This window comes from Durio zibethinus, chromosome 27 (assembly GCF_047325235.1).
Source record: "Durio zibethinus cultivar Kanyao isolate XHJ-2024 chromosome 27, ASM4732523v1, whole genome shotgun sequence".
Lineage (NCBI taxonomy): Eukaryota > Viridiplantae > Streptophyta > Magnoliopsida > Malvales > Malvaceae > Durio > Durio zibethinus.
Window position 1 is genome coordinate 16,938,659 of NC_143188.1, and position 26,307 is coordinate 16,964,965.

Sequence of the window (26,307 nt, forward strand, 5' to 3'; positions counted from 1 at the left end):
GTGTACAACAATAGAACTTAATGTCACATAGATAATAACACTAAGGTACGTCAATCATTGGAAAACAACAATACTGCAACCACATTCATTCAGAGCCAATCCTATATTATATCTAACAACAATTAAATTACTTGAACACCAAGGCATGTATTATATAGAACATAAAACGGTATAGCAGATGTTTAGGAAGCAAATTCCTTGTAGCTGCGTTATGACACTTGTTTGAAGAAAGCCTCGAAAAGATCGAAGTAGAGTGGTAGTTGTGCAAGAGCAAAGAAGGAAATCGGCAAGCATGCTGCTGTGTATATTGGAAATGCTGCAAATTTTAATTTATCTTTGAGTTCAAAGAAATGCCCTGCACAAAAGGAGACCAGCATTGCAACTATAGATGTAAATAGCGATGTTAAACCTAAAATAAGTTTCCTAGGCAGTTTCAAATCAAAATCTTTCTCTTCGAATCGAGAGGTGATAATTGCCAGGAAAGTGACTAAGGCTATAATAGAGAAGCAGAGAGCCACAAAAGATGAAATTGCAAATACACCAAATGCAGGATCATCTCCTAGAACTGGTTTACCACTTTCTTGATTGAAACCTCCTGGAACGTTTGTTGCAGTGGCAAATGCTACGGTTGCAATAATTGTTGCAATAAAGGAGCATGATTCAGAGGTTTTGGTGAGCCATTCTCTGGCATCTTTGACGAGGACTTTGTGTGTTTCTGTGAAGACCTGTTTTGGGGTTTGACGTTTATTGTTGTAATCAGCAAGACGATGTTTTGCCATGGATTTCCTGACAAACTGCATTCATGGAACAACTCAAGGTAACACAAAAGAAAAATGGAGAGAATGGGTAAATCAATCAATGATCCCAAGTATCATACCTTATACCATTTGAGTTCCCATTGCATCTGCATCAATGCAGATCCTGGAATAATCCAGGGTCGATAATGTCCATACTTTGCAGCAAGATGCAATGCATTATTTCCTTGGTTGTCCAAATGGTGAAAAACACTCTCATGGAAAATTTTCCTTTCTATTAGAAATTTGAAAGTATGATAATGTCCATTCTCTGCTGCTAAGAGGATGACATTTTTGTTTTGGGCATCCACGTCCTGGATAGCAACTGGAAAATTTTCCAAAATTTTGTCTACCATTTCGGTTATCCCTTTACTTGCTGCTATTAGTATAGGACTACGAGTATCCACCATTGCATAATTCTCTCCCTCTTTTGAGGAACCTATATGATAAATCACAACTTTAGCTAGTGCATGACATGCATGGAAGTCAATTTTTTAAAAATATATCATAAACTAGAAACTCTGTTGGAGTGGAAATATTTAATTAGTAGCTATCGATCAAAATCGGAGTCTGCTAATTGATTTTTACTTTGGTTATCTGTTCATAATATTTCATAAATATGTAATAACAAACAGGAATAATTACATTTTAAGCCATAAAAATTTATGGGTTTTTAATTCTAGTCTTAACTGTTTAAACTTCGCTATTTCAATCCTAACTTTATCAAAACTCAACAACATTAATTCTTCAATTAAGGTCTAAAAAGATGGAGGGTTAGTTTAGCATTGTTGCTGCCGTAGGAAAAAATTGGATTATGGTAAGAAAGATAAGATTAAAAATTTTAAGTGTTCTGTAGATTGTTATGAAAAAATATTAATTGTGAGTAATTGAAATGTTTACAATATATATATACAGAGAGAGAGAGAGAGAGAGAGAGAGAGTAATAAAATATTAAAAATATAAAGATAATATAGTGATTTTCTACCCCAAATATATTTTTTCACTGCAATACTAAATTAGGACTTAGTAATAGAAAATTTAACGGGCCATTACGGACAAACGTAATTGGTCTGTTCTTAATACCACGTCAAATAAGGTGCTATGCCTAAAGATATCTTAGTTTGAATCTTTTAAAGTCCAATCAATTTGCTTCTACGGGAGATTCTGCCATTAGTTTCTTGTAATATGACAATTCTTGTGGTATCCATGAAAAAATGAAATAAAAATAAACCATACCTCTTTTATTTAGAAATCCCCATTGGTTGTTTAAGTTTTCATCCGAGGAACTCATCATATGGCTTGGATTAAAGGGAAAGTCCACAGTAATTTCACCATAGCCCCTGCCAGTTTTTCCTCCAGAAGAATACCTATACATAGAAGCATTCTCAATCATCTTATTCATCACCTGATATGCCCATTTGTGTCTCCGCTTCTTTCTTGGCATCATTCTTATCCTTCCAAAGCCTGCGCTACCATAACACTTAAATTCATCGACACTTTAAACTGATACAAATATAAACCTGAGATGAACTTATATGTTAATTCTTTAATTCTGCTTGTGGAATTTAAAATTTTTACTGTAAAAACGAATTCAATACTAACCAAGTCCCAAAACGACCATCAGGAATTTCATCAAAAACTTGAAAAATTGTACAAATGCAGCATAATTGGCTGGAAGATAGTGTTGTGTATGCTCTTCGCTGTCTTCCTTTACCTTTGGCATAGTACCTTCAAAAAAATATAAAAAAGAAAAATGAATAGTAGCAGATAAAAGGAGCATTACTCACTATAGATGGTATCCCAAAAGGCAAGTCGGTGGGTACAAATTAATCAATTTGATCAAACTCATAATTTTTTTTATATTGAAGTTTATATCTTAAAAAATTGTCGATGAAGGTAGGCCTTCTAATTTGTAATATATCGTAGCAATTTATCAGAAAAGATAAAAAAAATTAAATTACTTGTAGTTATTTAATAATTTAGTTATTATTATATAAACCAAAATCCAATTTGTATTTATAGTTATATAATTGCTAGAGGATTCGAAATTAAAATCTTTATCTCAATTTAACCTCCTCACCCAAAGAATTGTTAAATTCTAGGATGGATATTTAATATAAAATCGGGCATTCAATGGAAAACTAATTTACATTCAGTGAAAAGATTTTTATTATATTTATATGTTCAGAATGTCTTCGATTTAACTAATGTGGGATTTACTTTTTTTTTTTTTTATCACTTCAATACTTCTCTTTACCTTCGGTGACAATAGACCTATTTTAGGAAAGTATTGATTTTCTCCAGATTCCTATAAAAACAATTATGAAATGATTTTGGTAATCAGTATACAATCAATTATTGATTTAAAAAATATTTTTAAAATTAATTATATTTTATTGTAATCTCTAATATCTCTTTTATTATTATTTTTCATATATTATCTACACTATTTATATAAATAGAAATTTATGCACTGTTTCACATAAATTAAAATATTAACAATGTAGTTGTTTGAGTCTTTTTCGTGTATGCAGGCTACAATGGTTAAACCATGTATTTATTTGTGTTCTTATCTTATTACTTTTTTCTTACTCATCATTTTCATTCACACAAATATTCTTATTTAAAACTTCACATAGTATGAAAGCCACGAAGATCCATTGAGTATAATTATTATTCTTCTCTTTCATCTTTTTATGGTTCCCCATTTTTCCTAGTCAATAAGCTCCAATGACCAAAGTAACTTTCTCTTCTTATATGATTATTTTCTTCTTCTTCTTTAATGGCTGACGCCCATCCTCAAATGCCAAACCGAGCAAACTCTTCATGACCCTCATTATCTTCTTCATCTCTATCATATTTCAAGCTTTTCTATGAACTTTTTTTTATTGGCATACATATTACCTTTATTTATCTTTTCATATTGCGAGTTGTATTACCCATACTTACTAATAATTTAAAGTAGAAATGATTTCCGAATTTAATTAATTACCTTGAGTTATTTTGCCTGTCCATTGAGGATTCTCTTCGTCACTTTTGCTCTTGCTCTTCTTGTTATTAATGCAAGAACATATCTCTACAAAATATGGATTTTCCTATTGGTTATTGTAGACACCCAATTTGGTCCAGGTCCGGATCAATTGGGCCTGGTCTAAATGGGTAACTCTATATATTTTTTTTCTTTTTCCTTTCTCTTCATTTTATTTTTATTTTATTTTATTTTATTTTTTTTTGTATTTTACATTTTTATTTTATTATTATTTTATATATGTATATATATTTTTTTCTTTTATTATTATTATTTTTTTTATCTTAGGTATTTATGTATTTATTAATATGTAAATATCTTTATTATTATTTTTTTTTGTTAATATTTATGTATTATCTGATTTTAATTTATCTGTTAATTTTTTTAATTTATCTGATTTATTTTCGTTTGGTTTTTTTCTTTCATTTTTTTGATTTATCTGGCTGGAGATTGAATTGGGATTCAATCAGAAGAGTCCAGATTGGATTCAAAGATTGAATCCCCGTCCAAAGAGGAATTGAGATTAATCAGAAACTCCTGATCAATCCCTATAAAAAGGATCCTCTGGAACAGAAGCAATACAGAGAAAAACAGTGAGCAAAGCTACTGATTTGAGAGAAAAGAGACATATAGAAGAGTATAGAAGGCTAAGGAAAGGTTTAAAAGTGTTTTAGGAATTAGCAGAAATTTTTTGGAGATTTTTAGAGATTTTTTTTTCTGGGAATTTATGAAAAATTCCAGATTCTGGTGATTTTTCTGGTGAAAAGTTAAATTTTTCGACGAAGGTTCCAGCCAACTTTGAAGTTTTCGGTGAGCTGCCCAGTTTTTGGTGAAAGATCCCAGAAACCGATAACTTTTCGGTGAACTTCCAACGAAAAACCCAGATTTCGACAAATTTTTTCAGAATCCGGTGAATATTCAACCGGAGTTCTTCGACCTTTTAGAGAGAAGCGAGAGGAAAAAAAAAGAAGAGAGAGAGAGAGGAGAAGCTTTCTGTCGAAAAACAGAGGGAAGAGCCTTATATACCCTCCCAAAACGACGCTGTTTTTGTCTTAAGTGATCAAGGGGATCTGCGCATTTTATCGAGATTTGACCCGACCCGAGCGTCGACCCGCTTCCTGACCCGAGCGTGCCTCCCCCCTCCGAGTCGACAGTCGAGCCGAGCCGAGGTCCCAAGCCGTTTCTCTTCCTTGAGCCAAGACGAGCCAAGCTGCCCTCCGAGCTGCTCTAGGTTTTTTTTTTTTGAATTTATTTATTTATTTGTTTATTTATATTTTTTATTTGTTTTTTATTTATTAGATTATGTTTATTTAATATTCTTTTTATCTTTATTTTATTTTTATTTTTACTTTTCTTTATTTATTTTATTTTTATTTTTATTTTTTTTCATTTTTATTTTGTTTTATTATTTTATTTTCTTTAAAAATAAAATTTAAAAAAAAAAAGGTTTTTGAAAAAAAGTTGAAAGTATCAATTTTCCTTGAAAATCAAAGTTTTCAAAAAATATTTTTGGAGAAAAGTTGAAAGTATCAATTTTCCTTAAAAATAAAATTTTAAAAAATATATTTTTGAGGAAAAGTTGAAAGTATCAATTTTCCTTAAAAATAAATTTTCAAAAAAAAAAGTTTTTAAGGAAAAGTTGAAAGTATCAATTTTTCTTAAAAATAAAATTTCAAAAAAAGGTTTTTTGAGGAAAAGTTAAAAATATCAATTTTCCTTGAAAATCAAAGTTTCAAAAAAAAATATTTTTGGGGAAAAGTTGAAAGTATCAATTTTCCTTAAAAATAAATTTTCAAAAAATATTTTGGGGAAAAGTTGAAAGTATCAATTTTCCTTAAAAATAAATTTCAAAAAATCAATTTTTGAGGAAAAGTTGAAAGTATCAATTTTTCCTGCACAAAAACAATCATCCTTTTCTTCCTTTTTATTTTGATTTTGATTTTGATTTTTCTTTAAATAATCCGACGACGGAGCCTCTGCAAGTGAAATAGTAGTTTTTCTTACATACTCTTGAGGTGAGGGAATTTTTTCAATTTTTTGCTAAAAGTATTAGAGTCAATTGAGAATAATTTCCAATAGTTAATTACATGGTAAAATTTTAAGGCTTATTGGATATCACAAAATTATGCTGGTACCATCTTTTGATGGACGTTGTGAGGGTGCTATAACCTTTCTCACACGTAACCGAATTCTCGAACCCTGTTCTGGTTAGTAGACCTGAACCTATTCTTTTAGGGAGCCTTAAACTTAGGTGTTCCCTAAAAAGACAGATTCCATAGGTGGCTAATCGTACCTAGATAAAAAAGATTGGTGGCGACTTCTAAAAGTCAATGTCTAGCGATAGATCCCTGGATCTAGACGTTATGATAGCTTGGCGACTCCGTTGGGGACTTTGAGAGTCAGGCCAGCAAATAATTTGTGTTATCCAAAAGCCTAATAAAATTGAACCTTTTTGTATATATGTGTTATTATTCATTCATGTTTATTTACCTTGTTAATTATGTCATTCATATGTATGTGCATAACATAAGCTCTACACCCAAGCTTCGTCCCTCTAGGAGGGAGTAAAGTACCTATTGCTTTCGTGAGGTCTAATGCCTCTGTAGTGGCTAGCGAAATACTCCCACTTAAATTGAACCTTTTCCGCTTGTAGCTTGTAATGGGTGAAGATTAGGGTGCCTTAGTAGTCTGTGATGGACAAGGATGTAAGGAACAATTTGAGGACCTTTAGACTTTGACCCTAAAATCGCATATAGTGAACCTTAAGAGCACCTAACTTATAGATAGAGCTATCACTCTTCCCTTTTAGAATTGACCAAAAGCATAGGATTCATCCCTTTTACTTTGTATGATGTTTAAATTTACTTAGTTATTTGTTCTTTTTCTGGGTATACTAACCTTTTTCTTATTCTTTTGCATTGGTTCATACGCATATCATAAAGTTGCATAAAGAACATTTGCTTGAAAAATGGTCTTCAACAAATTTTTTTCATGGACGCCAATGAACGCTTAGTTTGTTCTTCATAGTATTAGCACCCTGTGGGACACCTAATGAAGTAAGGGCCCAGTCAAAAAAGACTCAACTGAAGATGGGAGATTGCTTGCCAATTGGATATGATTCTACTCTATCTCAAGAAACATCTATCCTCTTCAAACAGAATAATTTAGAGGCTTTGGTTGATATCTGGAAGAAGATGAGTTCGTCAAGATAAGAGCAGTTTTGTCAAAAACATGGGCATATGGCACACCTTTTAGCAGTGGTTGTTGATGATCAACTAATCAGAGCTGCAACATAATTCTGGGATCCTGCATACAAGTGTTTCATCTTTAATGAAGCTGATATGACTCCCACCATCGAAGAATATTCGATCTTGTTGGGTTTGCATCTCAAAACTCCTGACAAGATATATTTCAAAAAATATAAGTTAGGATTTCGTAAAAGTCTGGCTCAACTCATGGGGATAAACAAGGAAATTGTGGATTCTCATACGAAGAAAAAACAAGAACAGGTTGCCTACCTTGGAAGTTTTTTCATGAGTTTCTGATGTAACATGCCAATAAAGAACGAGGGTTAGACATATTTACCTTGGCTATATACGGACTAGTAATCTTTCCAAAGGTTTTGGGACATATTGAGATAGCGGTGGTTGATTTCTTTGAAAGTGTGATCAATGGCTGTAATCTTTCAACGGTAATATTAGCAGATACTATCAGATCTTTGAGTTATTGTCGTCGAAATGGAGGGCACTTCATAGGATGCATATATTTATTGTACTTGTGGATGAAAAGCCATTTTGAACAAGGAAATGGTGCTTTCTCAAAGCTTTATATCCGTAATCATTTTTCGATCAAGGAATTCTGTGAAAGTGGGTGGTCAAAGCGGAAGTCTAAACAAGAATGGATAACTTTCTTACAAAAGTTGAAAAGTGCCAGGGAGAGATGGTTGGCCCCATGGATGAATCGTGAGCCTATGTTATACCAATGTAGGGATAGTACAATGGTTTCGTTTCTGGGTTTATGGGGAGTGACGAATTATGCACCACTCCTAGTGAGAAGACAATTGGGGAGAGAACAGTTTATTCCTATGACTTATGGGCTTCATCAGTTAGATTTCTTTTACAGTGAGCCTAAAGCATTTCAAAGGATGAATGAGATGATTAAAGCATGGAAAAATTCCCAAAGAGTGAGTCCTAGACCATTCACTGAAAAAGTCACCCTATGTTACTTGGTTTGGAGAACAAAGAGAAGACAAGAAATGGTATTCACTTATGAAATCTCTCAACCACCAACAGAAGAAAAACTTAAAGAGACACCATCAGAATTAGAGCTGGCAACAAAAGAATTTGAGTCTGAAAAGAGCAAGTTAAAGCAAGAGATTCAAAAACTTCAAGAAGAAAAAGCCCAGTGGAAAGGTAGAGCTAAAAGTTATGAAGTTAAAGTTCACAAGATTGCTAGAGAACGTGATACAGCTACTGAAGATCTAGCAAAGTTACACCAGGAGCATAAGAGGCTATGTGTGAGAGAAAGAGCCAAAGAGATAACCATTGTCGAGCTGACTGAGGAAAATACAAGATTAAAACAAGAGTATGCCAAATTGAAAGAAGAAAGCATCGAAGCACAGGCAAAAATTAACATGTTAAATAGTTATTTGAACAGGTTAAGTTAAAAGCTGGATGAACAAAAAGATCACATCGCTGCATTGGTTAAGAAACATAGAGAACTATCATATCAAGTTTGGTGTGGTAAAATAGAGAACTTAGGAAGGTAGAAATACATTGAGCACTTAACAACCCAAATCCATAAAGGGGTATGTAAGGCAAGAGAGATGGTGGAAGAGGCAGAGGCATTAAGACAAGTGGTGGCCCCAATAGGAGAACATGGACAACGTTTCTTGAACTTCATAGAAGAAGCTAAGGCCCAGTATGAACTGATCAAATAATTTTATGGCTATAATTCTAGGATGATAAACTCAATGTAGATCAAAGTTTTTTTAGAATAAATGAAATTTTTAGTTGAATACCGTTTTAAGAAAAATGTTCTTCGTATACATGCATTTTTATTCATTACACTTAACAAAGTAATCATGTGATGATCATACAAATTTACTAATTCTAAGATATGGTACTCAAAGTTCCAGGATAGCTTCATCTAGTGAGAACCCTGCCCATCGATACAACATAAGATCCAGAGCAAGGCAAATGGAGTAAAAAAATTCTCATAGATTTGAAAAGATAGAAAAGGCACAAGAGAAGATTGAAAGTGAGCTAAGCAAGATTCTGGAGGCTATTAATAACATGAATAAAAGAAAAAGAGTTGAAAAAAATACAAGCCAGTAAGTTCCCCCATTACAAGAAGTGGCTGACCCTTTGTACCCTCTAGGTTTTGACCCACCTCAAGCCCAGTCTGCTCAAGATGTTCCACCACAACACTTCGTATATCCAACATATCCTGGAATGCCATCAGCTTCTAACCTAGGGCAGTATAATAGCTATGTAAATCCTGTCTTCACTGAAAAGACAACAGAACCAATTCCTAATCTAGATGATTTAAAGGAGAAGGAGAAAGAAAAGATAAGAGTGAAAGTTCAGGAAAGTTTCAAGATTAGCATGCTAGAGCAAAGGCTACGGGCTGTGGAAGGATTTAGCTTTTATGGGTCAGTTGATGCTGCTGGGCTTTGCCTCGTTCCTGATGTGGTTATTCCTCATAAGTTTAAAGTATCGAAATTTGAAAAATATGACGGTACAAAGTACCCCAAAACCCATATCACCATGTATTGCAGAAATATGGCAGCTCATGCACACGATGAAAAACTATTGATGCATGTTTTTCAGGACAGTCTTACTGGCTCTATGACCAGATGGTATGTTCAGCTGGACAGAACTCGCATTCGCTCTTGGAGCGATATGGCACATGACTTTATCGGTCAATATCGACATATCATCGATTTGGCCCCTGATCGTTTGTCTTTATAGAATTTGAAGAAAAAGGTAAATGAGTCTTTTAAAGAGTATGCCCAAAGGTGGAGAGATATTGCTTCTCAAGTACAACCTTCTCTGATCGAGAAAAAAACTACAGTGCTGTTTGTTAGCACTTTAAAATCCCCTATTATGAAAAGATGATAGGGAATGCAACAAAAAATTTTACTGATATGGTAATCTCAAGAGAAATCATTGAGAGTGCTATCAATAATGGCAAGCTAGAAGGAAATGAAGCATCTAGCAAAAGAGTCCCAAAGAAAAAAGAAACTAAAGCTCAGGCTGTAAGCTTTGATAGACAACAACTTAGAGGTTATTCACCCTACCCACCACCAGAATATCTGTCATATCATCCCGCTGTAAATAACACTTCCTTTCACCCATACCAACCATTTACACAACCACCATACCCCCAAACATATCAAACCCCTCATAGACCCCAAAATATCGTGTACAATTCTAACATTCAACCTACATCAAGACCTCAAAATCGCCCAACTAATCCCATTGGTGGCTTGCGGGAGCAACGAACTACTCGTGAGAAACCTGTTTTTGACCCAATTCCAATGACTTATACGAAATTATATAAGGAGCTCTACAACAATCATTTGATTGCTCTAAGTAAATTGAAACCCCTCAAGCCACCGTACCCCAAGTGATATGATCCCACCGCTCACTGTGACTACCATTATAGGATTGCTGGTCACTCTATCAAAAATTGCACTACCCTGAAACATAAAGTGCAACGGTTGATCAAGGATGAGATGATTTGTTTTGATACTACAGGGATGACTGCACCGAATGTTAGTGGTAATCTTTTACCAAATCATAATGTGAATGTTATAGGTGAAGAACAGGGGCGCCATGTGAAGAAGAAAGTGGCAGATATTAAGACACCTCTCAGCCAACTGTTCGATATTTTACGAAGAGTAGACATGATACAATTGGTAAGTCCACACAGCTATCATAGAGCATATATAGCTGGCACCAGTTGTAAGTATCATAGTGGGACAATGGGTCATTCCATTGAGACCTGTAAGCAGTTTCACCAGGAGGTGCAAAGACTCTTGGATTGACATCAAATGGAGATTTATGAAGAAAGAGAAGACTTGAAGAATGTTGAGGTGTACATGACTGATAGGCCTGTAAAGCTGTTTCTAAAACCAGTGACAATTCAGTGTGGGAACAAACCCAAAATCAGTCATAAACAAACTCCTCCTCAGGCCGGTAACTTTTAAAGTCTTGACTTTTTTTCCATACAAAGATGATAAAGTTGTACCCTAGAGATATGACTGTGACACTGTAGTTCAGGGGCAAAAAGAAAAGGTCTCCAAAGTCGATGCTTCCAACATAACTGGTGTAAGAGGCATTACTCGAAGTGAAAGATGTTACACTTCAGAAATGTTAGAGAAGGTTAGAAGGGAGAAAGCTAAAGAAGAAGAAAGATGGAATAATCCTGAGATAAAACCTAAAGAAGATTAACCAAAGCCAGTATCAGAAAGAGAGGTTTACGAATTCCTGAAGTTGGTAAAACATAGTGAGTATTCTATTGTGGAATAGTTGAATAAAATGCCAGCTCGAATCTCAATATTATCATTGCTGCTGAACTCAAAGTCATACCAAAACGCCCTACTGAAAGTGTTGAATTAGGCATATGTGGCACATAACGTATCTGTTGAATATGTGAACCACCTGACTGAAAACCTAGTCATGCCAAATCACATTTCATTCAGCGATGATGAGATTTCTTTAGAGAGAAAAAGAATTGCCAAGGCTCTGCATATCATAGTCAAGTGCAAGAGCCATATCATAGCCAAAGTCTTTATAGATAATGGCTCTGCCATCAATGTCATGCCTATGTCAACTTTGATAAGGTTACCCATTAGTTACTCTCATATGAAAGATAATCAGATGATTGTGAGAACCTTTGACGAGACCAAAAGAGAAGTCCTGGAGGATATTGAGATGCCCTTACAAATTGGGCCATGCACCTTTAATGTAAAGTTTCAAGTGATGGATATCTTTCCATCCTACAGTTGTTTGTTAGAAAGACCATGGATTCACATGGCAGGAGCTGTGCCCTTTACTTTGCATCAAAAGATCAAGTTCAATGTGAAAGGTCAATTAGTAGTGGTAGTTGAGGAAGAAGATATGCTAGTGACCCAACCATTAAACACTCCATATGTAAAGGCTACCGAAGAAGCATTGGAATGCTCCTATCGATCTTTTGAATTGGTCAATTATGTAGGAGAAGGATTTCAAAGTCAGCCTTTTTCAAAGATAGTAGTGAGCCAAGTCATCAACAAGGGTTGGTGTCCAGGACTTGGGCTAGGCAAAAACTTACAGAGAATTAAAGAACCTCCAACAATAATAGACAATAGCGACAGGGTAAAGAAGGCCATCAAGGAAGACAGCAAGATTGATGTTTATCCTACACTTGTATGAAACCTTTAGACCGGGAGGATTCATATACCCGGATGCAAGAAAAAGTATGGAAGACATTTTTACCCAGTTAGCTATTAATGCTGTTGAAGATGAAGTGGGGCTTAATAGAGAGGAGTGGGTTCACCTTTGTCCGTCGGGTTTTGAGCTCAACAATTGGAGTGCCATCGAAATGCCTTTGACTTTTGATTTTGATATAATATAATTGTAACATCTCAATAGCTTTTGCCCAAGGCTATGGGGTGATACTTTTTGTTTGGGCCATTTGTCTTTTATTATTTTTAATAAAAAATAGAAAAGATGCATTTTTATTCATTTTTTCTTGTGTCTTCATTATTTCCATCTTTCCAAGCACATTTTGCCAACATATCCCATTTCATTCAATTTTAGGTCTTTAAATGAACATGAAGATAATCATGATAACAATGAAGAGGTTAGCTTTGAGAATTCAATTAATACTGATGAACTTGATAATGAAGAGAATTCTGAAGAATATGTTATGCCTCCGGACCTAATGAGGATGATTGAACAAAAAAAAAGCCAATTGAGCCTCATCAAGAGGTAGTGGACTTAGTGAATCTGGGAGATGAAAAAAATAAAAAAGAGGTTAGAATGGGTACTTCACTTTCATCTGGAGATAGACAACAATTGGCAGACCTACTTCGAGAATTTATAGATATATTTGCTTGATCTTACCAGGATATGCCAGGGCTAAGCACAGAGATAGTGGAGCACAGATTACCTCTAAAGCCAGAATGTAAGCCAGTTCAGCAAAAACTGAGACGGATGAAGCCTGAAATGCTACTAAGGATTAAATAAGAGGTGAAGAAATAATTTGATGCAGGTTTTCTACAAGTGCCTAAGTATCCAGAATGGGTAGCCAATATAGTCCCAGTTCCTAAGAAAGATGGAAAAGTATGAATGTGCGTAGACTATCGGGATTTGAATAAAGCTAGCCCAAAGGATAATTTTTCTTTGCCTCATATTGACACACTGGTAGATAACACGGCTAAGCATTCAATTTTTTCCTTTATGGATGGTTTCTCAGGGTATAATCAAATAAAAATGGCTGCGGAGGATATGGAAAAGACTACTTTTGTGACCATGTGGGGAACCTTCTGCTATAAAGTCATGCCTTTTAGGTTAAAGAATGCCGGGACAACATATCAAAGGGCCATGGTAACACTCTTCCATGACATGATGCATAAAGAGATCGAAGTGTATGTAGATGATATGATTGCAAAGTCTTGTGAGGATGAAGATCATGTCATTAGTCTCAAAAAATTATTTGAGAGGTTAAGAAAATTTTAGCTAAAATTAAACCCAGCCAAATGCACCTTTAGGGTAAAGTCAAGAAAGTTGCTAGGCTTTGTGGTCAGTGAAAGAGGAATTGAAGTCGATCCCGATAAGATATGGGCCATCCAGAATTTGTCACCTCCCAGCACACCAAAAGAAGTTCGAGGTTTTCTGGAGAGATTGAACAACATTTCTCGGTTCATCTCTCAGCTTACTTACAAATGTGATCCCATCTTTAAGCTTCTCCACAAAGATAATCCTGAAAAATGGAATGAAGAATGTGTCATAACGTCTAGATCCGGGGATCTATCGCCAGACATTGACTTTTGGGGAGTCGCCACCAATCTTTTTTTATCTAGGTGTGATTGGCCACCTAAAGAATCTGTCCTTTCAGGGAACACCTAAGTTTAAGGGTCCCTAAAAGAATAGGTTCAGGTCTGCTAACCAGAACAGGATTCGGGAGTTCGGTTACGTGTGAGGAAGGTTATAGCACCCTCACAACGCCCATCAAAAAATGGTACCAGCTTAAATTTGTGTTATCCAATAAGCCTTAAAATTTTACTTTTAGCAGAAAATTGAGAAAATTCCCTCACCTCAAGAGTATGCAAGAAAAACTACTGTTTCACTTGCAGGGGCTCCATCGTCGGATTATTTAAAGAAAAAAACAAAATCAAAATTAAGATAGAAAGGAAGGAAAGAATGATTTTTTTTTTTGAGGGAAAATTGATACTTTCAACTTTTCCCCAAAAATATTTTTTTGGAAATTTCGATTTTCAAGGAAAATTGATACTTTCAACTTTTCCTCAGAAACCCTTTTTTTGAAAATTTATTTCTAAGAAAAATTGATACTTTCAACTTTTCCTTAAAAATATTTTTTTTGGAAATTTATTTTTCTTTTAAGGAAAATTGATACTTTCAACTTTTCCCTAAAAATATTTTTTGGAAATTTATTCTTAAGGAAAATTGATACTTTCAACTTTTTCCTAAAAATATTTTTTTTTGAAATTTATTTCTGAGAAAAATTGATACTTTCAACTTTTCCCCAAAAATATTTTTTGGAAATTTATTTCTAAGGAAAATTGATACTTTCAACTTTTCCCTAAAAATATATATTTTTTGGAATTTTTTATTTTTATTTAAAGAAAATAGAATAATAAAAAATAAATAAAAATAAATAAAAAGAATATTACATAAACCTAATCTAATAAATAAAAAATAAAATAAACAAATAAACAAAGAAATAAAAAAAATTCAAAGAAAAGAAAAAAAAAAAAACCTGGAGTGGCTCGGATCACGGCTCGGCTCGGCTCGGCTCAAGGCAGGGAAACGGCTCGGGGGAGCGGCTTGGTAGCTTGGCTCGGCTCGACTTGGCTCGGAGGGGGGCTGGCATGCGCAGGTCAGAAAGCGGGTCGACGCCCGAGTCGGGTCGGGTTCGGCAAAACGCGCGGATCCTCTGGGTTACTTAAGGCCAAAACGACGTCGTTTTAAAAGGGTATAAAAGGCACTTTCCTCTGTTTTTTGGCAGAACCCTTCTCCTCTTTCTCTCTCTCTTCTTCCTTTTTCCTCTCCCTTCTCTCTAAAAACTGAAGAACACCGGTGGAATTTTCGTCGGATTCTGGAAAAAGTCACCGAAATCTGGAAATTTCACCAAAAGTTGGTCGAAAGATCACCGGTTTCTGGGATTCCTCGCCGGAAACTGGGTTGGTCGCCGGAAACTTCAAGTTTGGTCGAAATTTGGAAATTTCCCAGAAATTTCCAGAAAAAATTTTCGCCAAAAATTTCTAAAAAATTGTTCTCACTCCCAGAACACTCTTAAACTTTTCTTAGCTTCCTATACGCCTCCTTTTCTCTCAAATCAGTAGCTTTGCTTACTGTTTTCTGTGTGTTTCATTCTGTTCCATGAGGTGCTTTATATAGGGATTTATCAGGAGTTTCTGATCAATCCCAATTCCCCTTTGGACGGGAATTCAATCTTTGAATCTAGTCTGGACTCTTCTGATTGAATTCCCACTCCCAATGGGATTCTTCAACTTTCAATCCTAGCCCTCCAAAATAAAAATCAAAATAAAAAAAAAAACTAGATAATTAGAAAAGATAAATCAAAAGATATTATAGGATAAAAATAATAATAAAAAAATATCAGATATATAATTAGATAAGCAAAAATACAAAAATAAATAAAATAAAAAAGATAAAAAATATATATACATATTAGTAATAATACATAAATAATAAAATACACATAAATATTAACAAAAAATAAATAAATATATATATACATATATTAATACATAATAATAATAATAAATAATATAATACATAAAATACAAAAGAAGAAGAAAGAAAAAAAAATACAAGATAAAATTGAATTGGGCTTACCCATTTGGGCCAGGCCCAATTGTTCTAGGCCTGAACCCAATTGGGTGTCTACAGAATGTCAAGAGGCGTTTGATAAAATTAAGTAATATTTATTGAACCCTCCAGTATTGGTGCCATCTGTTCCAAGGAAACCTTTAATCTTATACTTAACTGTATGTGAAAATTCAATGAGATGTGCTGGGGCCGCAAGACGAGGCTAGCCGAAAGGAGAGAGCTATTTACTATCTGAGTAAAAAGTTCATAGAATATAAATCCAAGTATTCTTCATTGGAGAAAATGTGTTGTGCATTAGCGTGGACTGCCAAAAGACTCAGACAGTACATGCTCTATCATACTACGTGGCTCATAGCGAAACTGGATCCCATTAAGTATATCTTCGAGAAGCCTTATTTGTCTGAGAGAATCGCTAGATGGCAAGTAATGCTCTCAGAATATGATATTATATACGTGAGCCAAAAGGCAATAAAAGGGGACGCTATAGCAGAATTTTTTACAGATCGTGCTACTGAAGAGTATGAGCCGATGAAGTTGGAATTCCCTGATGAAGACTTAATGACTGTTTCTCAACTGAAGGAAGGGGAGCATAAAGAAAAATGTTAGAGAATGTACTTTGATGGAGCTGCTAATGCCTTGGGGCATGGAATTTGAGCAATTCTAATTTCTTTAGAAGAACAATACTGCCCTGTAACAGCGAGGTTAAATTTTAATTGCACAAATAACATCGCTGAATATGAGGCATGTGTCATGGGCTTACAAGCTGCTATAGATAGAGGAGTGAAGGTACTAAAAGTGTTTGGAGACTCAGCTCTAGTTATATATCAGTTGAAAGGAGAATGGGAGACGAGAGACTCAAAACTCATTTCATATCATAAGTATATTCTAGAGATGACGAAACAATTTGAAGATATCCAATTTGACCACTTACCTTGATAAAAGAATTCGATTGTTGATGCATTGGCTACTTTGGCTGCAATGATTCAAATTAATGACAATACTGACATTCAACCCATCAAGCTAGATATTAAAGATATACCAGCTTATTGCTCTAATGTAAAAAGAGAATAAGATGGAAAGCCCTGGTATTATGACATCCTACAGTATATTAAAGATCAGCAATATCCAGTACAAGCAACAGAAAATGATAAGAGGGTCATCCGAAGATTGGCTATGAGCTTTTTCCTGGATGAGGATGTCCTGTACAAAAGAAGCAAGGATCAAGTATTATTGAGGTGTGTAAATGAGATCGAAACAAAGAAAATCATTAAAGAGGTGCATAATGAAATATGTGAGGCACATACTAGTGGACATATGATGGCAAGACAGATCATGAGAACGGGATATTACTGGTTGACGATGGAGAATGATTGCATTGATTATGCTCGTAAATGCCATAAATGCCAGATATATACTGATAAGATTCATGTTCCGCCGTCTGCTTTACATGTTATGGCACCATCATAGCCATTTTCAATGTGGGGCATAGATGTCATTGGTCCAATCACCCCGAAGGCTTCTAACGAGCACATATTCATTTTTGTAATGATAAATTACTTCATAAAATGGGTAGAGGTAGCATCATATGCAAGTGTGACACGCTCTGTGGTTTGTAAGTTCATAAAAAAAGAGATCATCTGTAGATATGGACTTTCGAAAAGAATTATTTCAGACAACGTCAAGAATCTAAATAGCAAGATGATACAAGAAGTATATGCTCAATATAAGATCAGGCATCATAACTCGGTACCATACCGTCCAAAGATGAATGGGGCAGTTGAGGCAGCCAATAAGAACATAAAGAAGATTTTGGAAAAGATGACTGAGACTTACAAAGATTGACATGAGAAGTTACCATTTGCATTGCATGCATATCGAACGTCAGTTCGCACCTCCACTAGGGCAATCCCATTTTCTTTGGTTTATGGGATGGAAGCTGTACTACCAGTAGAAGTAGAGATCCCCTCTTTGAGAGTCTTAAAAGAAGTCGAGTTGGAAGAAGCTGAATGGATTCGAGAACGTTATGAGCAGTTAAATTTCATAGAAAAAAAGAGATTGACTGCACTGCGCCATGGTCAGCTATATCAAAGAAGAATGATGAGGGCTCATGATAAGAAGATTTGACCTAATTGCTTTCATGAAAGAGAGTTGGTTTTGAAAAGAATTCTCTCAATCCAGCACGATAGTAGAGAAAAATAAACTCTGAATTGGGAATGACCGTATGTGGTGAGACGGGCTTTTTCGGGTGGAATGCTGATACTAACTGAGATGGATGGAAATGATTTACCCCATCCTATAAATTCTGATGCTGTGAAAAAGTACTATGCTTGAAAAAAATAAAAAAAACAGAGAAAAAAATAAAAAATAAAAAAATAAAAAAAATGAAAAATAAAAAAATGAAAAAATGAAAAAAAAAGAAAAAAAGTGAATGAAAAAGAAGGACTCAAGGCGAAAACCCTAAAAGGGCGGTTTGAGTCATAGGGGGTTTGTCTAAGTTAAAAACCTGAAAAGGCAGCTTAGATAAGGAGAATACAGCATCGAATTTAAAAGTTCGCTGATATGGAGGCTAGCAAATTCGGAAGAGTTTCAAGTTGTTAAGTACATCAGAGGGTTGAGTTTTCAGAAAAAACTTTGAGATGTGTTATCATGATTATCTGATTGTTCATTTTGGGTTTTATCCCCATACATATCCTTGTAATTCTTTCTTGGCCAAAGTTTGCCAATATTTTGCTAATAAGAAACATTTTATTCTTTGTGCTTTTTTTTATGACTGTTTCCCAACCATTCATATTCATTTCTTCTTAGTACCCCACCATGGAAGAAATGTGCAAATGCATCCTTACTTTTTGAGTTTGAAATAATGATCGATGAATGAATAAGAACATAAAAAGATTTTTACATTGCATTGAATAAATCAAGAGTGATAAAGGCAGAATCGAGATGTTCAGTTTCTGATTAGGACACTGAATCTGGGAAGAGATTTTTTTTTTACAGGAAGAATGTAAGTGGAAGAGACAATTAAGAGCTACACTAGTTCAATCTTAAAAGAACAGTGTAATTGGATCTCTGAAAAATCAAAAGGCTTGATGCCCAAAAAAAGCTTGAGAAATTGGAGTACCATACATTGAACAGGAATTAATTGGCCAACATTTGCACAGCATGCATTGAAATTCATATGCATTTGCATAGCATACACTACTTTCAGGAAAGTATAATGTATAAATTCAAGAAACAGGGCTGTTCCAACATCCCACATAGAGAAGACAGATATGAAGATATTTTGCAAAATTGAAAAAGAAAAAGCTTGTCAGGTAAGTTCCTAATCCTTGAAATAGGATATCTTTTGGTATCAGGGTTGATTTATAAGACCTTTGGGCATAATCTCCTGAAATTCCTTCAAACACAACTTTCAACTCTTTTGGACATGATTGTCAATGAGCAATTTACTTTTCAAAGTCGTGGTGCCTCTATTTAGCAGAGCAATTTATTTTTCAAAGTTATGGTGCCTCTGTTTAGAGGAGCAATCTACTTTTCAAAAGTCGTGGTGCCTCTATTTAGAGGAGCAATTTACTTTTCAAAGTCTTGGTGCCTCTGTTTAGAGGAGCAATTTACTTTTCAAAGATGTGGTGCCTCTGTTTAAAGGAGCAATTTATTTTTTAAAGTCGTGGTGCCTCTGTTTAGATGAGCAATTTACTTTTCAAAATCGTTGTGCCTCTGTTTAGAGGAGCAATTTACTCTCCCAAAGTCGTGGTGCCTCTATTTAGAGGAGCAATTTACTTTCCAAAGTCGTGGTGCCTCTGTTTAGAGGAGCAATTTATTTTTCCAAAGTCGTTGACCTCTGATTAGATGAGCCATTTATGTTTCTCAAAGTCGTTGAGCCTCTAAAAAGTCGTGGTGCCTCTATTTAGAGGAGCAATTTACTTTCCAAAGTCGTGGTGCTTCTGTTTAGAGGAGCAATTTATTTTTCAAACTCGTTGACCTCTGATTAGAGGAGCCATTTATGTTTCTCAAAGTCGTTGAGCCTCTGTTTAGAGGAGCTTTGATCAAAAATTAAAAAAAAAAGAACAAAAAAAAAGTAAGAAGGTCGAGTTGAGATTTGATTGGGTGTTTACGTCTTTGCGCAATTTCTATTTCACAGAAAATGTGCAAAGAGGGGCAGCTGTAGACACCCAATTTGGTCCAGGCCCGGATCAATTAGGCCTGGTCCAAATGGGTAAGTCTATATTTTTTTTTCTTTTTTCTTTCTCTTCATTTTATTTTTATTTTATTTTTTATATTTTACATTTTTATTTTATTTTTATTTTATATATGTATATATATTTTTTTTCTTTTATTATTATTATTTTTTTATCTTAGGTATTTACGTATTTATTAATATGTAAATATCTTTATTATTATTTTTTTCTGTTAATGTTTATGTATTATCTGATTTTAATTTATCTGTTAATTTTTTTAATTTATCTGATTTATTTTCGTTTGGTTTTTTTTATTATTTTTTTTATTTATCTGGCTGGAGATTGGATTGGGATTCAATCAGAAGAGTCCAGATTGGATTCAAAGATTGAATCCCCGTCCAAAGAAGAATTGGAACAGAAGCAATATAGAGAAAAATAGTGAGCAAAGCTACTGATTTGAGAGAAAAGAGGTGTATAGAAGAGTATAAAAGGCTAAGGAAAGGTTTAGAAGTGTTCTAGGAATTAGCAGAAATTTTTTGGAGATTTTTGGAGATTTTTTTTTCTGGGAATTTCTGGAAAATTCCAGATTTCGATGATTTTTCCAGCGAAAAGTTGAATTTTTCGACGAAGATTCCGACCAACTTTGAAGTTTTCAATGAACTGCCCAATTTTTGACGAAGGATCCCAGAAACCGACAACTTTTCGGTGAACTTTCGATGAACTTCTGACGAAAAACCCGGATTCCGACAAAATTTTCCTGAATCCTGTGAACATTCAACCGGAGTTCTTCGGCCTTTTAGAGAGAAGCGAGAGGAAAAAAGAAGAAGAGAGAGAGAGGAGAAGCTTTCTGTCAAAAAACAGAGGAAAGAGCCTTATATACCCTCTCAAAACGACGCTGTTTTTGCCTTAAGTGACCCAGGGGATCCGCGTGTTTTACTGAGATCCGACCCGACCCGAGCGTCGACCCATTTCCTGACCCACGCGTGCCTCTCCCCTCCGAGCCTAGCCGAGGTCCCAAGCCGCTTCTCCGAGCCATTTCTCTTCCTTGAGCCGAGCCGTTCCAGTTTTTTTTTTTTGAATTTATTTATTTATTTGTTTATTTATATTTTTGATTTGTTTTTTATTTATTAGATTAGGTTTATTTAATATTCTTTTTATCTTTATTTTATTTTTAATTTTACTTTTCTTTATTTATTTTATTTTTATTTTTATTTTTTTTCATTTTTATTTTGTTTTATTATTTTATTTTCTTTAAAAATAAAATTTAAAAAAAAAAGGTTTTTGAGAAAAAGTTGAAAGTATCAATTTTCCTTGAAAATCAAAGTTTCCAAAAAACATTTTTGGGAAAAAGTTGAAAGTATCAATTTTTCTTAAAAATAAAATTTTAAAAAAAATATTTTTGAGGAAAAGTTAAAATTATCAATTTTTCTTAAAAATAAATTTTCAAAAAAAAAAGTTTTTAAGGAAAAGTTGAAAGTATCAGTTTTCCTTGAAAATCAAAGTTTCCAAAAAATATTTTTGGGAAAAAGTTGAAAGTATCAATTTTCCTTAAAAATAAAATTTCGAAAAAAGGGTTTTTGAGGAAAAGTTGAAAATATCAATTTTCCTTGAAAATCAAAGTTTCAAAAAAAATATATTTTTGGAGAAAAGTTGAAAGTATCAATTTTCCTTAAAAAAAAATTTTCAAAAAATATTTTGGGGAAAAGTTGAAAGTATCAATTTTTCTTAAAAATAAATTTCAAAAAATCAATTTTTGAGGAAAAGTTGAAAGTATCAATTTTCCTTAAAAATAAATCTTCAAAAAAATATTTTTGGGAAAAAGTTGAAAATATCAAATTTTCCTGCACAAGAACAATCATCATTTCCTTCCTTTTTATTTTGATTTTGATCTTGATTTTTCTTTAAATAATCCGACGACAGAGCCTCTGCAAGTGAAACAATAGTTTTTCTTGCATACTCTTGAGGTGAGAGAATTTTCTCAATTTTCTGCTAAAAGTATTAGAGTCAATTGAGAATAATTTCCAATAGTTAATTACATGGTAAAATTTTAAGGCTTATTGGATATCACAAAATTATGCTGGTACCATCTTTTGATAGACGTTGCGAGGGTGCTATAACCTTCCTTACACGTAACCAAATTCTCGAACCCTGTTCCGGTTAGTAGACCTAAACCTATTCTTTTAGGGAGCCTTAAACTTAGGTGTTCCCTAAAAGGACAGATTCCATAGGTGGCCAATCGTACCTAGATAAAAAAGATTGGTGGCAACTCCTAAAAGTTAATGTCTAGTGATAGATCCTCGGATCTGGACGTTATAACAGTTATTTATATTTATTGTTTTTAAAATTTAAAACTAAAAAGTAACTCTGATCTTAGTGATCAAAATGTCAAGAAAAAAAATTTAAAATTTAATAAAATATAAATCCATTTATGTTTGTTATGTGAGAGAATAACCTACTTGGTATGACAAAGCAAGCCACACCAGAAACCATTCGGTAGAAGTGCACGCAGGTTTCGTAGTTTTGGGGGAACCAAGGACCATGACGACCGCTATCATTTTCTTCAAACATTTTCAGGTAATATTCACTGTCATATTTTTTGTCCTTCAGCTCATCCACTATTATACTTGCAAACACAAAGTGTTAACTTCAATTTCTTAATTTTCTCCACTAAAAAATAATGAAAGTTGTTGGGGGTATTTAGTGATTAAAAGAGTATAGTGATTTTTTTTCCTTGTTAAAAGCCTTCAGCAAACAATCAATAGTAATTCCTACATTATGCGAACCTGACATATCAGATCGGTCTGACAAATCCATTGCCATATTAGCTCAGCATTGTCTTTATTGTCCCCTAATGGTCTCCTATTACTTATCTATAAATATGAAGGTCTAGACACTATTAAGGCAAGTGTATACTACTCTTATTTCTTCTTATTACTCTCTTTCTGACCTCACTTATTTTGACTTGCACGTCAGAATGCAAACGTAGGGAACACTCCATGCCTTTGCATCTAACCACACTTCTTTTCTATTTTTCGAAGATCACCCTAAGATTCAACCTCGGTACAAACATTGGCACGTTAGGTAGGAGGCCTTTCCACTTATTAGCTAAGCACGAAACAATGCCACCAAGGAAGAGAACAATAGAGGAAGGAGAAATAACCATCTTGGCTAGAACAAAAATGCATAATAGCCAACACTCATAACGACTTGCCCCACCACAGACAGGTCTGACCATGGAACAATTCTAAGCCTTGATCGAACAAATAGAGGCCCTTAAACAACTATTGCGAACCATAACCCCACCATAAGTTTCGAAAGTGCCCGACTTAATCACTCATGGTAGAGGAACCACGGTAAGACAACGAAGTTATAAAAAGTTGGAAGCTTCTTCAGCCTTCAGAGAAAAGGAGCATAACACTCCAATTCGCCATTATCCCAGCCATAATTCGACACATGCCATAACCCAAAAATTCAAACAAACCCCGAACCCCAACCAAATAAGGACTGGGGAGCTCGGATGCAAGCCATGGAGAAAGAACTAAAAACAAAAGCAATGGCATTCAAGGATGAGCTTAAGTTCCTGGAGACCTCGCTAATTGATAGAGCCATACCTCCCAAAGGGTTCAAAATGCCAACCTTAGAAATATATGACAGTACTTCTAACCTTTTCAATCATTTGAAACTTTAAAGGACTAACATGAGGATGCAGGGTGCAAATGAAGCTTTAATGTACAAAGGCCTGGCTACCACTCGTAAGGACATAGCTTGGTTCTAGTATAGCAGCCTGGAATCAAGGTTGGGTTTATATTTGACATTAATCATTTATATAATTGTTTAGGTCTGGTCAAACTCAAAATTTTTTTTCTTAAAAATTTTTCAAATTTGGTTTAAATTAAAAAAAAAATCTAAACCTACTCATTAAACTTAATTTATATAATAACAATAAAAAAGTGATTAAATTAAGTTTAATGAGACTATATTTAATTTACATATATATATATTAAAAATAAAAATTATATAAATGTAAAAATTAAGTTTAATAAAATATATATTTTTTATTTTTATTTTTATATATAAATAAATTAATTCATATATAATTCACATATATATATATATAAAATTTATACGTATATGAATTAGGATCAAATTGACTAGGCTCAAGTTTTAAATTTTTGATTCAAGGTCCAACTCAAAATTTAAATTTATCTAAAAATTATGCTTAAAATCATTTAATAAACTTTAATTTTTTATTCAAACCCTATCAAAACTTAAGTAGACCTTCGGATTTCGTGGATAGCTCGATTTTTGAATATGTCTAATTGTAATATCTAATAACTCTCTCATTATTTTTTTATATATTTTTTACACCACCCATATAAATAGGGGATCTATGAACTCTTTCATATAAATTAAAGTATTAGCAATATAACCTTTTGGATCTTTCTCTATAGATGCAGGCCACTATGATTGAATTACGTATTTACTTGTATTCTTATTGCTTTTTCTCTGATTTCATTCGTACAAACATTCTTATTTAAAAACCTCACACCTATTACATATTATGAATTCACACGTAAGCATAAAAATCCTATTGCATAAGAAATAATGAACAAAATCAGCTCATGCTCAAGTAACATATTAAATTTTAGAATGGATATCCAACCTATAACCAATTTGCACCATAGCAAAAAACTATAAATAATTAATTTTCTAAAATTAAAAAAATTATTATTCTAATATTTAATCAAAATTGCTTTTTTTAAAAAAAATAAATTATTTAATCTTATTAAAAAATTTAAATAAATATTTGATATGTTAAATCAAGTAAATACGTACCACTCCCTATATCTGATGAAACTTTCACAGCACCATTTGTAGTACTTGATTCTGGCTTTGTTTGAGATGATGAAGATTCACCTACAATTTCCCATACTTATTAATAATTAAAATCAATGATTTCCCAATTGATAATGAAACTCAGTTAATTAATTACCTTGAGTTATTTTGCCTTTCCCTTGGGGATTTTCTTCGTCCCTTACGCTCTTGCTCTTCATCTTGTTATTAATGCAAGAAAATATCTCTACAAAATCTGGATTTTTTTTTTCCTATTGGTTATTTATAATTATTATTTTTAAAATTTAAAACTTAAAAGAGCAAAATTGGTTTTCTTTATTGTTTACTTTTCCTATTTACTTAGTTTATTTTCTCAAATTGTTTAATAAATAACATTTACCTTCGAAAAAAGTAGCTCTGATCTTAGTGATCAAAATGTCAAGAAAAAAAATTATAATTTAATAAAAATATAAATCCATTTATGTTTGTTATATGAGAGAATAACCTACTTGGCATGCCGAAACAAGCCACACCAGAAAACATTCGGTAGAAGCTCACGCAGGTTTCGTAGTTTGGGGGGAACCAAGGACCATGACAACCACTATCATTTTCTTCAAACATTTTCAGGTAATCTTCACTGTCATATTCTTTTTCCTTCAGCTCATCCACTATTATACCTGCAAACACAAAGTGTTAACTTCAATTTCTTAATTTTCTCCACTAAAAAATAATGAAAGTTGTTGGGGGTATTTAGTGATTAAAAGAGTATAGTGATTTTTTTTCCTTGTTAAAAGCCTTCAGCAAACAATCAATAGTAATTCCTACATTATGTGAACCTGACATATCATATCGGTCGGACAAATCCATTGCCATATTAGCTCAGCATTGTCTTTATTGTCCCCTAATGGTCTCCTATTACTTATCTATAAATATGAAGGTTCAGACACTATTAAGGCAAGTGTATACTACTCTTATTTCTTCTTATTACTCTCTTTCTGACCTCACTTATTTTGACTTACATGTCAGAATGCAAACGTAGGGAACACTTCATGCCTTTACATCTAACCACACTTCTTTTCTGTTTTTCGAAGATCACCCTAAGATTCAACCTCGGTACAAACATTTGGCACGCTAGGTAGGAGGCCTTTCCACTTATTAGCTAAGCACGAAACAATGCCACCAAGGAAGAGAACAATAGAGAAAGGAGAAATAACCATCTTGGCTAGAACAAAAATGCATAATAGCCAACACTCATAACGACTTACCCCACCACAGACAGGTCTGACCATGGAACAATTCTAAGCCTTGATCGAACAAATAGAGGCCCTTAAACAACTATTGCGAACCATAACCCCACCATAAGTTTCGAAAGTGCCCGACTTAATCACTCA

At 33.8% G+C, this 26,307-nt stretch overlaps 1 protein-coding gene across 1 annotated transcript; it reads right to left on the reverse strand.

Annotated features, from left to right (window-relative positions):
* LOC111279549 (uncharacterized) lies at positions 1 to 25,654 on the reverse strand. The gene is made up of 7 exons (XM_022866493.2): positions 25,426 to 25,654; positions 25,077 to 25,172; positions 24,920 to 25,000; positions 2,397 to 2,522; positions 2,031 to 2,258; positions 878 to 1,233; positions 1 to 794 (listed from the first exon to the last, which is right to left on the reverse strand). Exons 1-7 carry the CDS (start codon positions 25,535 to 25,537, stop codon positions 210 to 212), a joined length of 1,584 nt encoding a protein of 527 aa, XP_022722228.2. The 5' UTR covers positions 25,538 to 25,654; the 3' UTR covers positions 1 to 209.
* Between the last annotated feature and the right edge of the window lie 653 nt (positions 25,655 to 26,307).